General features: G+C 36.1%; 1 protein-coding gene across 2 annotated transcripts in view; it reads right to left on the bottom strand.

Annotated features, from left to right (window-relative positions):
- The window catches only part of PREX2 (phosphatidylinositol-3,4,5-trisphosphate dependent Rac exchange factor 2), a 309,846-nt gene that overhangs the window by 166,446 nt on the left and 130,670 nt on the right, over positions 1-12,730 (bottom strand). For both annotated transcript variants that reach the window (XM_063668842.1, XM_054499002.2), the window contains exons 15-19: positions 11,953-12,025; positions 8,830-8,972; positions 8,577-8,669; positions 6,036-6,184; positions 1,781-1,866 (exon numbers count right to left, since the gene is read on the bottom strand). In XM_063668842.1, the coding sequence (XP_063524912.1) occupies positions 1,781-1,866; positions 6,036-6,184; positions 8,577-8,669; positions 8,830-8,972; positions 11,953-12,025 (544 nt within the window). The remainder of the gene's footprint in view (positions 1-1,780; positions 1,867-6,035; positions 6,185-8,576; positions 8,670-8,829; positions 8,973-11,952; positions 12,026-12,730) is intronic.

The raw sequence follows: 12,730 nt of genomic DNA, 5'->3' as shown, positions 1-12,730 counted from the left end.
AATGGCCTTGCTTCGTGAAATCACCTGGCCACTTGGAAGCATCCAAGCTGTTCTGTTTGTGTGAGCTTAGAATGGGAGTGGCTGGAAGAGACAGGATTGGAGAGTTGAATAGAGCCGGACTGTGAAGTCCTCACCTTGCCTAAGAGTCTCAAACTTGCTATAAATGGAAGACTCCAAGGGCTTCCTGTCTGAAAGGCTGAATTTGTCTGTAAAGCAGGAACAAGTTCATCTTGGGATATAGGAAGCAATTTTGAGGAGCAAAAAAAACTAATCAAGGACACATTTTAAAAAATGCTGAGTAGTAATACGGGCCCAGTAGAAGACAGTGAATTGGGAGACACTAATTCAATAACCATGACAGTTTTTTCTAGCTACAAGGGAGAAAGAGAGAAGAAGTGGTTAGGTTGATCCAAGGCTGAAGTGCAGTAGCTAGAATGCAGCTGAGGGTGGGAGGCAGGGGAGCCTGGGGATGCTGGCAAGCATGACTGCAGTGACCCACACGAGAAATATCTTTTTCTTGTGGCAAAATTACAGTGCCAAAAAATAACCAAATATCTTTTCATTTCATATACATCTGAAAGAGAAAGCACTGGAGCATTTCTGTCTTTTACCCTTCAGAAGCAAAAAGCACAGAAACCAGACGTAGGCCAACCCCATTACTAAGCTCCAAAGATAGAACCTTGCTCTTTAAATGACATTGTAATAAGGGAAGAGGTACAGCTTGATTCACTCAGGCTTTAAGCTATTTTATAGCACCATTAATGTGAATTATTACTTTTTGGCTTTGTGAAAATGCAGAAGATATTTGGTGCCTCAATATCCCATTTTAGTCTGACAATATTTAATGAGTTATTGGGAAGGTTTTAACTGTCTATCCATCTATATGTTTTAGAAATCTGAGAGAAAAGACAGCTTTCTGAAATCAGATGTTTTTATCATACATACAATAATGAAAGTGATGTTATAATATAATAAAGGTCTAGCTAGTATGTCCTTGATAAATTTGATTCTGATAAAAATGCCCTCTTAAAATTTTCTTGCCAAATTTTTGGGTGATCACATCAAGATACTTTACATTCTTTAGTAATAAAAAGCATGTATGTCTCTTGTTAGATAAACACATGACTTCTTACGCTAATAGTGACACTTCTTGCTATAGGCGCAAGTTACTTACTATGTTTAGCAATGTGGGATCTGACAGTTATTTCCTTCAATTATTGCTAGTGTCAATTTAAAATTTAAAAAATACATATGATAACAAGAGATGTCAATAATCAAACGAAAAAAGAATAAGTGTAAACATAACTTTTTAGTCACTAAAATTATTGAATTTAAAACGCATCTTATGATGAGATTTAACCACGATTTATAAAAGTACCTGAAGGAAGTGTATAGCAATAGGTTAAAAAGTCCACAGATCAACTTTAAACCTAAAAACTCACAACTTTGGATTACTGACAAAGAAACACAATTACTTGAAATCAAGAAAAATACAAATAGAAAATCTTAAATTTATTACATTCTTTGGATAAACTAAAGCATGCAGAAAAGTGAGATTTAGGCATAATTCTTATATCAATTTTTTAACAATGATAAATATGGCTTAGAATTTTTTCGTTTTTTTAATGTTTCTGGAATGTGCTACCATTGAGTTAATACAGTGAAAATATAATTGAGAACCATAACAACATGATTCTGCCTGTTTTAAACACATTCCTGTTCTGTCGGGCACATCCCAAACCTGCTGGAAAGCTGTTTCCCTGCAAGATGAATTTCCTACCTCTTCCTACAGCATGCACAACAGAAGGGCCAAATCCTCGGATCTGGAAGCCAAGTCCATCAGCTGAATCTGGAATTTTCACTGTCCTAAATCGATCAGAAAATAAGGTAAGATGAATCGTAAGCATCACAACTGGTTAAAATAATCATCGTGTACACCTTTACACCTCTCAATAAATACATATTGAGGGTCTACAGTGTGAAAGATGTTTGGCTAGAAATCCTTGGAGACAAACACAGGCACAAGGTGACACCATGCTTGGTTACTTTACCTTATTTTTTTCACAAACATGGGGTCTCCTACATTGCTTAAGCTCATCTTAAATTACTGGACTCAAGTGATCCTCCTGCCTCAGCCTCCCAAAGTGCTGGGATTACAGGTGTGAGCCACCACACCTGCTTAAACCTAGCCTTGAATCTTCACATAGTCAGTTTGTAGCCGGATAACTTGGATAAGCTCCTTAACTACTCTGACACAGAAAATTTCACAGAAAGATAACATTGTTAAAAGTTACTCTGCAGGGTATCTGTGGCAATTAAAAAGAAATAACCTTGGTAAGTTGCCCTGTACTGTGCTATGAGCTATACAGGTACTTAATAAAACAGAAACTTTTCTCCTGAGTTTACTGTTACAAAGAAAAAAATGAGGGACCTATGAAATTCTTTATAAAAATTAATGTAACAGAAATACAGAGTTAATACATTTCTACCTATTGGGAGCTTTATCAAAGAACAACAAAGAGCTAGTTATAAAGAACAGATCTGTCAAACATGGTATCAAAATATTTTAAGAAAATGATTCACTGTAGTATTTATGCAATGAAGGTTTAAAAGAATAATACATCAGAAGGCAAACCTGAATAAGAAAAGAAATCATTCCAATGAATCTACGTTAAAAAAAGAAAAAAAGAATATGAAGAGATGGGAAACTTGAGCAAGCTGTCATGGCAAACCAGTCAGGGATGTCCAATTTGGCACTCATAAATAAGATACTCCACAGAAGAAAGCCAGAAATCAGATAGCAACAATGAATCAGATAGCAGAGAGTGCAAGATGCGAGGGAACATCATAACAATAAGAGTATGATATCGCAGCCGGGAACAAAAACAAATGAATACAACGCAATAAATTGTGATAGATAGCCCTTGATGCCCAAGAAACAAAAGTGTTTCCCAAAAGATGAGTTAATCATAAAATAAATGTCAGCAGCACTTCAAAGGCATATTAAACAGAATCTGAAGGTAGATACAGCAGGACTTATCTGCAGCTTATGAAATCGCTGTGGGAGACAGTTTGAACAAAACTAAGGGCTCAAACACTTCAGAAAGCCATAGGCTACATTTAGGCTTAAGGCAGAGAGGCTGGCACTGCAATCTCAAATATAATCTAAGCAGGCATTCAGGGATAGAAATGAAGATTTTCTGCTCTCGGAAAACTTGAAAGTATTATTATAAATTAGGTTATACACTATGAAGTTATCTGTACATATGTGGGATCAAGGTCACAGAATTAATGAATCCTTTATCCTTAATTAAATAGTTTTTGGGGTACAGGGCTGTATTCATTTCCTTTGAATAACACATAGTTATCAGTGTTTGTCAAAGTTTCACTTGAAAATGAAAGATAACTGACCAAAGAAAGAAAAAGGGAATGAATACATATTTTGGTGAGCCTGAAACAAAATCAGAAGCAGTTCATGCTTCTATATATTATGAATGAGAGTTCACTTCTGCTGAAACAACATAGAACTTTCAGGCCGCGGTGAATTATTGTTGCTTTTGGATTTTGAGTAATTCACAGTGGCCTCTCAATCTTACTGAGCAAGGTTTTTCTATCCTTCTAACACTGCTATGGAAGGTTGACTCTAATCTTTAAGAGAATTATTTTTTCCTTAATCGAAATTGTACAAAACACCATGATGTGCATTTTGGTCCAACTGTTGGAACCCCCTTAGTAAAATGATCTTTAGAAAACATGTTTCCCTGGTGAGAACATTATATTCCCTATTAAAAAAGAATTACATTTATACAAGATGGATGTTCTATTTCCTACAGAAAATGAGTGTACTAAATTATCTGCTACAAAGTATTTTGAAAAATCCCTTAATGTTATCTAGTATGAAATATAGCTAGAATCAAAAGAAAATTCTTTTGCATTTATCTCTCATATTTTTCCCTTTTCCTCAAAATGGGATACTACTTAAATTCCAAGAAGCTATTGTAAGAAAATATGACAGTGATTTATAGAACTCATACATTAGAATAAGGACATAAAGGAAAAGTCATTTATTTCAAACAAATTTTTTAAAAATGAGGATGCCATCTTCAAAAAAATGAGTATGCTATACAATGTAAAATATGATCTCGATATAATAAAGTAGCAATGAAACATAATAAAATGAGAAGACAACAGCATCATATATAGCATCACTGGGTACTTACTATGTACTTGACACTTCATTAAGTTCTTTACAAACCTAGTTTTATTCAACATTCCTTGCAGTTCCATGGCACAGGTACTCTTATCCCCATTTTATGGATGAGGACGTGAAGTTATACACTTAGCTAGCAAGTAGTGGAAGAGAGGCTTGAACCTGGAATCTAGAGTTCTAGACACAGCGCAACGAACACTAAGAAGAGTCAGAAGACACAGATTGCTATTCTGCTCATCTAGCAACTAAGTCTACGACTGAGGATTTGCTCCTATTTATTCAGTTTTGAAGTTGATGACCTCAAAGTCTCTAATTGTTGGAATGTCTCTGATCAGTAGATCAGTATTTGTAGGGTTAAATCAGGGGGCCCTAGGGAGGACCTAATGATTGCTTTGCATACTGCTCCCTTATTCCTTTCCAATCTGTCTTCTTCCTTTTAAATGCCCTCAAAGTGTCAGGAGATGGGCAAGCAGGACAGTCTTCTCCTAGACAGAGTTGAATAAAGGGAGAGGAACAGACCATAATTAGGTTTAGAGGGAAGACATTGCTGTGCTTCTTTCCTGCCCTCTAGCCCAGTCTTCCTATGTTAGTAAAAAGTGAGTGTCATGCTCACTCTTTCAGACCTCTTGGTAAACTATTGGTAGAAGCTAAAGCATCTGCTTTAATGAATTCACACTGCCTTGAAGAGACTCACTAGGGAGAACCCAGCCCACTGCACTGCACTTTGGCTCTTAAGATAAACACTGCAGAAGTACATCCAGCTATTCCTGAATATATATAACATATAAACATATTACATATAAATATGTATTTTTACATATTAAAATATATTTAAGGCAGGGAAGAATACTGCATATACTTATATTTTAATAGGTAGTTAAAATTTAAAAAATCTTATTTTTGAAGTGCTAAACTTCATTTGCTTTAAAACTAATGAAGTTTTTTCTCATGATTGACAAATGATACAAGTAAAATTTAAACAATAATTTTGATATATTATGCTAGTTTGTACAAATTATCTCAATTAATTAATTGGTTAAACAATTCAAGGTAAATATGATAAGGAAATACTAAACCATTGATGGAAATGATTTGCACAAGAAAAGCCCATGTCTTGCAAGTATATGCATGGTATATTATTAAAAAGTAGCATACAGAGCATGCTCTCATTTTGTGGGTACCTGATTGTGTATATGTGTACCAATACTTTAAAAACTTTCGTTAATACTTAATTTCAAAGGAACAACAATGGCTATTTATGGGTGATATTGTAAGAAAAAAAGTCTCCCTTTAGAAACATTTGTATTCTCTACATTTTCTATAATAAACATAACTTTTTTCTAATCATAGGTAGATAGATAATAGAATTTTTTAAAGAAATGGACAAATTACTAAGCACATGCAAGCATGGATTATTTTTCAGTCTTTTTTGCATCTCTTATGAGTGTTGAATTATAAATGGTATCTAATCATCTGATAGCACCAGAAATTCTTATAGCCGAACATGGAGAAACACTGTTCTTTATTCTCAAATGTTCTACTAGTTTTCTTCACTCATAGTAAAACCCAATTCAACTCAGACCAGGAAAATCTGGGCAGCAAAAGAAAAGCATTATTTCTACTAAAACTACATGATTCAAGTAACAAGTATTTTAGCATCGTAAGCGAGGTAGCTTCTCCCATCATCTGTAAACCATTATTAGTGGTAGGTTCAAGCATTCCAAGCAATGAGATGCTTAATTCTAAGCATTTACTTAGTTATCTTTTCTGTGTTACTTATCTATGTATAACTTTTAAAAAATCACACATAAATCATACAACTTACTCTCTTGGCTTTGTGCTCACAAGAACTCTTAGAGGTTTTCTGCTGTTTAAACACGATTTCAGGAAGCAATCCACTTCATTGAAAGGTCTCATAAAAACTAGGTCACCATTAATAGCAAAAATCTTTTTCCCGACTTCCATGCCAGCCATCTAAGAGAGAAATTACAAAAAATAAGTCAAAGTATATTTTAATAAGAAATGTGAGTTTTTCACAAAATTAGAATATGAAAAGTTTCAGAGCTTATAGATATTGACATTTTAACACACCTGCAGTGTTTTTATACAAATTCACAAAGCAGAACTGTGGATAACATGGTTATCATTCTCTTTGGCCTAGTTTTAAATTTGAACACAGAACTTTACCAAAATTATCCCCATTTCCCTCCCAGACTTAACATCCTACTTCCCTATTCTGTTATATTTCACTGTTCTTTAGCTTATTTCATCCTTTTAACTATAATCAAATCCCAGGTTAATTTTTTTTACTGTGTTTTCCACCTATAGCCAATTAACTCAGAAAGTGTCAACTTCTGTATCTACATCAATGACACCAAAATATGCATCTCTAGCCTGACATAGCTCAAGCAGCTCCAGTGCAGGAGACAGAGGGAGCCTGGAATCCAAAGAAGAGAGCTCCAACCAGCATAGAGTTGTCAACAGTGCAAGCTGCTGAAAAGAGGACAAGGGAGATATTATTCCTCCACGCCAACCAGCACGCACTTCTCAACCAGCCTTATTGCCTATAAACTACCGCTGTTTTGACTATCAGCTAAATGATGAAAGCCTGAGAGAGGGCATTTTATTAGTGGCATAGTCAGATGCAGCTGTGCTCTAAGAACATCCTCTGAAAATACCTGGGAGAAACTATTTCCTTCTCATAGACAATTGCTAAAAATGGTCATTCGTTGGCCAGGTCCACTAACAGTGCATACGTTGATCAGAGTTATTTTGTTTGAAATTAGTGTGCTGTACAGAAAGCTTTGTCTTACATGAACCTGTGTTTTTATAAAACAGAGACCTTGGGCATTAGCAGAGAGGGGGATGGGTGACAGTTTACCACTAACTTAAACAGATTCAAAGGTAAACACCATACTTTGTTAATTTTCACATTCATTAAAGATCTAAATATTGAGAAGTTTGCTTGAGGATTAAGTGTCTTCCAACCAGGGGCACCAAGGTGAGGATACTTTAAACTAGATATACTTGGGCTATAGCATTGAAAAGTAGGGTCTATGAGGGTGGGGGATTTTGTGTCTTGTTTGTTGCTGTATTCCCGGAGCCTAGAACACTGCCGAGTATATAACAGGCACTAAATAAATACTTCTGAATGAATGAATGAATGCATGACTGAAAGTTTTTCTGTTTAAAAGGCTGGTGAAGTCACTGGGTGCTGTGGCTCATGCCTGTAATCCCAGAACTTTGGGAGGCTGAGGTGGGCAGATCACTTGAGGTCAGGAGTTTGAGACCAGCCTGGCCAACATGGTAAAACCCGTCTCTATTAAAAAAAAAAAAAAATCAGCTGGGCCTGGTGGCACAGGCCTGTAATCCCAGCTACTCGGGAGGCTGAGGCAGGAGAATCACTTGAACCCAGAAGGCAGAGGTTGCAGTGAGCCGAGATCACGCCACTGCACTCTAGCCTGGGTAACAGAGGGAGACTTTGTCTCAAAAAAAAAAAAAAGGCTGATGAAGTGAGAGAACATCAGGAGCATTAATCCAATGAGAAAAGAGTCACAGCATGTCCTTTAGTGATAAAAGTTATACTCATATAAAAGACTCAACGGTGATGGGAAAACAGAAGACATGGCTCTTGACAGAAAGGAAGAACCATCTGCCATGCATAATACAGTGCTACCCTATGCAGTCTCCATGGGGCTCCAGGTTGGAGTCTGTGATTAGTGAAGCTCCAGGGACAAAGAATGAGCCACTTGGCCTCCCAGAAGGTCAAGAAGTTCACAGTTGAAGAGCTCTAGAACAGGGGTCCCCAATCCTCAGGCTGCAGACCAGTATGGTTCCAAGGCCTGACAGTAACCAGACGCACAGCAGGAGGTGAGCAGCGGGCGAGTGAGCACAAACCCTGAGCTCCACCTCCTGTTAGAGCAGCAGTAGCATTAGATTCTCATAGAAGCGCGAACCCTATTGTGAACTGCGCATGCGGGGGATCTATGCTGACCACTCCTTATGACGCTCTAACGCCTGATGATCTGAGGTGGTACAGTTTCATCCCAAAACCATCCCCCACCCTCCACCCATGGAAAAATTGTCTTCCACAAAACCAGTCCCTGGTACCAAGAAGGTTGGGGACGGCTGCTATAGAATACCCACCACCTCCCGGCCCCTATTATCCCTGAGTGGCCAGACAGGACTCAGCTGCTGCTAATCCCAAAGGTATTCAGTAGAACTTGTAAGATTATCCAGAGACATTATGTCCGATAAAGATAATTTCAAGGCTGATTATCTTTAAAGGCAGATTTCAATTTGTTTAGAATTTCTCTATTTTTATGTCATGACAACAAATTTAAATTAAAATGCTAATTTACATTACCTCAGCATTAGATCCCTTTTCTACCAACTTTATTATTGGAACTTTATTTTTGTCTTCTAGCCCAAAGCCATAGCTGCCTTCATTGGATTTAATCTGAAATGCAAAATATTAACATTATTGATAAAGCAACTATGAAAAAAATTACAAGTCAAACAGAATGAAGTAATGTGCATCACCGTCAAACATGTTGAACGCAGTCTTCTGCTAATGTCTAATCAAGAGGAAAACTTTCATAACATATCAATAAACTTACCAATAATGACTTAGCTATAACATTTTCCACAACTTTTAAGTCATGTTTCATAAGTCGATGTTTCATATTTGATCCTTCCATTTCCTCATCCGAAAAAAAACGGAAAAGTAGGGGTTCATCTTTGAATTCGCTTTTTTCAAGGACTACAGAAAAAGACAGATTCAAATTATTTCACTAATTCAAAAATCAAACTCATTTTCAATAGCAGTGACATTTATAAATTAATACCTGCACCCATAACCTCAACTTTATACTCCTAGGACTAGTTATATTCACAAGTAGCCCCGGGTTTTGTTTTTTTTTTCTCTTTCTTTCTATAATTTCAAGCCAATGTCTCCTTTCAATTACTTTTACCTACAGGATTTTGAATTTTTTAAAACAAATAGTATTTCTTCTAAGGCTAACTTTTTTAAATTTAACCAAGTCCTTCGCTTTCCAGATTAAAATCCAAATTTAAATAAAAGATTATAATGAATCCAAAAATGCTTGCCTCCAAAACATAGAAATTTATGGTGTTTTCAATTTGTAGTAAACACTTTAAGCATGTTTTTAATATCCAACACAATTATGGGAAAATTCAAATGGGTTAAGTGTTGCCTTCTGTGTGTGAACAACTCCCATTGTGTTCACTTTTGTTCCAACACTTAAAACCAGAAATATGTCTTCTGGGTGAAATGTGATTTTAGTTTCCACGAATTCCTTTTCTGTTTAAAAGCAATATTCTCAAATAACCTTATTTCTAGGAAGGTCTGTTTTTTCCCCCTTATCTGAACATTAGTATTTTCCCCCAAATCCCCTAAGATTCTTGGAATGCACTGATGAAATAAAGTTTATGTTTTGTTAGTATTTTAAAAAATAAGGCTAAATATTGATATGAAGAATTTGTATTCAGTGAGATCCTGACAGCTGTCAAAATACTTTACAAAAGAAAAGTTCTCTATTTCTTATTTGTCTGTCCTTAATACCTTGAAGGTTGATTCATTAAGCCAGAGACTAAAAGAAAGTGATCCCAGGGCACAGCAGAAAAAGTTAGGTTTTGTGATGAGACAGACCTGAGTTTAAATTCCAGGTCTGGAAGTGAGATAAGAAAGTTACTTAATCCCTCTGAGTTTCAGTTTCCTCATCTGTCAAGTGGGGGCAATAAAACCTTCTACATATTGTTGCATAAAACCAAAATAAGGTAATAAACATAAATAACTTGGAATATAGTAAGCAGTCAAAAGGGATAGCTATTTGGTTTCATTATTTTTACAGAGTTCCAACAAATAATTGTTGACTGGATGAATGGCTTTATTGATCTTTGGTTGAAAGACTGGATGGCAACATGAGTTAACAAATAAAACTATCAACCACAAATTTAAAAAACAACGGAAGCCATAATTAGCAACAGAAGTGAGAATCTATTTTATTGTTACTATTTTAAATTTTCGTAGAGATGGGATCTTGCTATGTTGTCCAGGCTGGTCTCGAACTCCTAGGCTCAAGCAATACCTCCCACCTTGGCCTCTGGAAGTGCTGGGATTACAGGCGTGAGCCACTGCGCCTAGCTCAGAACCTATTTTAGATTGACTTAATGATCTAAGCAGTTTCCCAAAGCTCACACAATGTTTCTGCTACAGCTGTTTCCCTCCACCAAATTGTCTTTTAAAAGGAGCATGATAGGGCATCAATAAAGCCAGGCATGAGCCACACTGTTCATGCTTTACTGTCAGACTTTTGTATGAAAAACTTTTGATGTAACTCAACATTTTGTAATAAACGCTTAGATAAAATTACTGTGTGTTGGTGCTTTACTTTAAAGAAAAAAAATTGAAACTTTTGCAGGTTTTCAGCTTGATATTACAGGTTTAATCCCCTAACATGATGTAATTTCTTCCATTCATAGTTTGTTCTTCAAGGACCAATATTTCTCCACGACAACTCACAGAGTGATCTGGAGATAGGGAAACAGGATGGAATTTCCCCCAAAAAAATGATAACCAAGGATCTTCTCAAAATCACTGTAACCTTTGCTGTACTTCCTTCTTCATAAAAATGTAAAGATACTCTGAAAGTAACTGACAAATAGGTATAAGTGCTATCAAATACATGTTTATAAGCATATTATATTAATAATTAAAAAGAGGCCAGGCATAGTGGCTCACGCCTATAATCCCAGCACTTTGGGAGGCTGGGGCAGGCAAATTACTTGAGATCAGGAGTTCAAGACCAGCCTGGCTTGGTGAAACTCCATCTCTACCAAGAAAAGCAAAAGTTAGTTAGACGTGGTGGCATGCACCTGTAGTCCCAGCTACTCCAGAGGCTGAGGTGGGAGAATCACTTCAACCCACGAGGCAAAGGTTGTGGTGAGCTGAGATCATGCCACTGCACTCTAGCCTGGGTGACAGAGTGAGACCCTGTCTCAAAAAATAAATAAATAAATAAAAAGAGAGAGAAGACTGTTTGGGTTTATGGATTCTATATGATGTTACAAAGAGGAAAAGCTTACTCTCATTACCGTGATAAATCTAAGAACTTTATTTAAAAATTCTTGTTTGATGACTTACTTGAAGTCATCCCAGGGCATAGTAGAAAGAGGTTTTGTGGTGACTTACTTGAAATCATCAAACAAGAAAAAAAATTAACATTTAATGATCAAAAATAATTTTTTTCCTAGAGATCTATAATTTTGTTCTCTGAGGTAATTTTAAAAACATTTTTCTTAAAAAATAACAGTAAATAGTCAACCACATATGCTGTCATTTAATCATTCTAATATATACTGGCATTCAAAACAAAACCATAAGTCTAATCTGAAATAGTCTCAAAGAGGTTTATGAGCTTAAAAACAAAACAAAACAGAAAAACTTCTAGCTTAAGCCATTGCTCTTCTAGAATCAGCATAGGCTAGAAAAATAGGATAGTAGTCATGGCAATTGGTAGGTAACAGCAATTAGACATAGGAATGGCACCAGCAGTAAAACTGAATGCAGTTGTGGTGACCCAACCTGAACTCATGGCAAGACCCAGACAGTCTTGCTGGCTCATCTCTAAACAACCTCACTGCAGCACCGGGTGTTGCAGTAGCCTAAGAACCAACGTGATGAAATACATCTGTAAGCTCCCAGGATAAAAAATCCCTACCATGGTGCATAAATCCATTGTCACAGAGTCCAACGCCAAATATCATTGCCTCTTCTCTGGTGCGGCAATCTCCCTGTTAACCGAAAAAGCACTGTGGGAGTTAATAAGCAACTAAAGTCTTTGTGGCAGCTTTGCTCCATTTAACATTCCCAGCACCAAATTCAGACAAAGCTTCGCTTATAAAGCATGCATTGCTTTATAAGACAGAATGCATCTAATTGTTACAAAACATTCAGTTGATTATGAAAACTCTTTTGGCATTAAGTAAAACAAAGATTTAATATTTCTTGAGAAATAAATATACTTTATTATACACAAAACTATGTAAGTAACAAAAATTTATTGCTACCATAAATGATGCCTGTTATTTCTTAGATTAGATTTCTTAGATTTTATATTCCAATTATGCAACAGGGAAATATCCTGTAAATTGACAACACTCTAATTAAACAATCATTATGTATGACCTCAGTCACTAACTATTCCCTTCCACCAAATGGCCTTGCCCTGTGAGGACCCCTGAAGAAACCTATTAATCTACGATGACTTGTAAGACCTTACGAGTAAATCGTTTGGCTGAGCTAGCAAATACAAGCTTCTCTTTCATATTTTGCCAAAAAAAAATCAATTCATTTAACTGAATCCAACAAAATATCCCAAAGCAACCTTTATCTTTTGGTTTTTATTTAGAAAACACCTATTTTATTCCTTTAAGTATGGATCCATGTATATGAACATGTGTGTGTGTGTGTGTTTGTGTGTGACCTTAGAGTTGTAT

Source organism: Pongo pygmaeus, chromosome 7, assembly GCF_028885625.2.
Source record: "Pongo pygmaeus isolate AG05252 chromosome 7, NHGRI_mPonPyg2-v2.0_pri, whole genome shotgun sequence".
NCBI lineage: Eukaryota > Metazoa > Chordata > Mammalia > Primates > Hominidae > Pongo > Pongo pygmaeus.
Note: the sequence above shows the minus strand (reverse complement) of the source record. Positions and strands in the feature narration are given on the sequence as shown.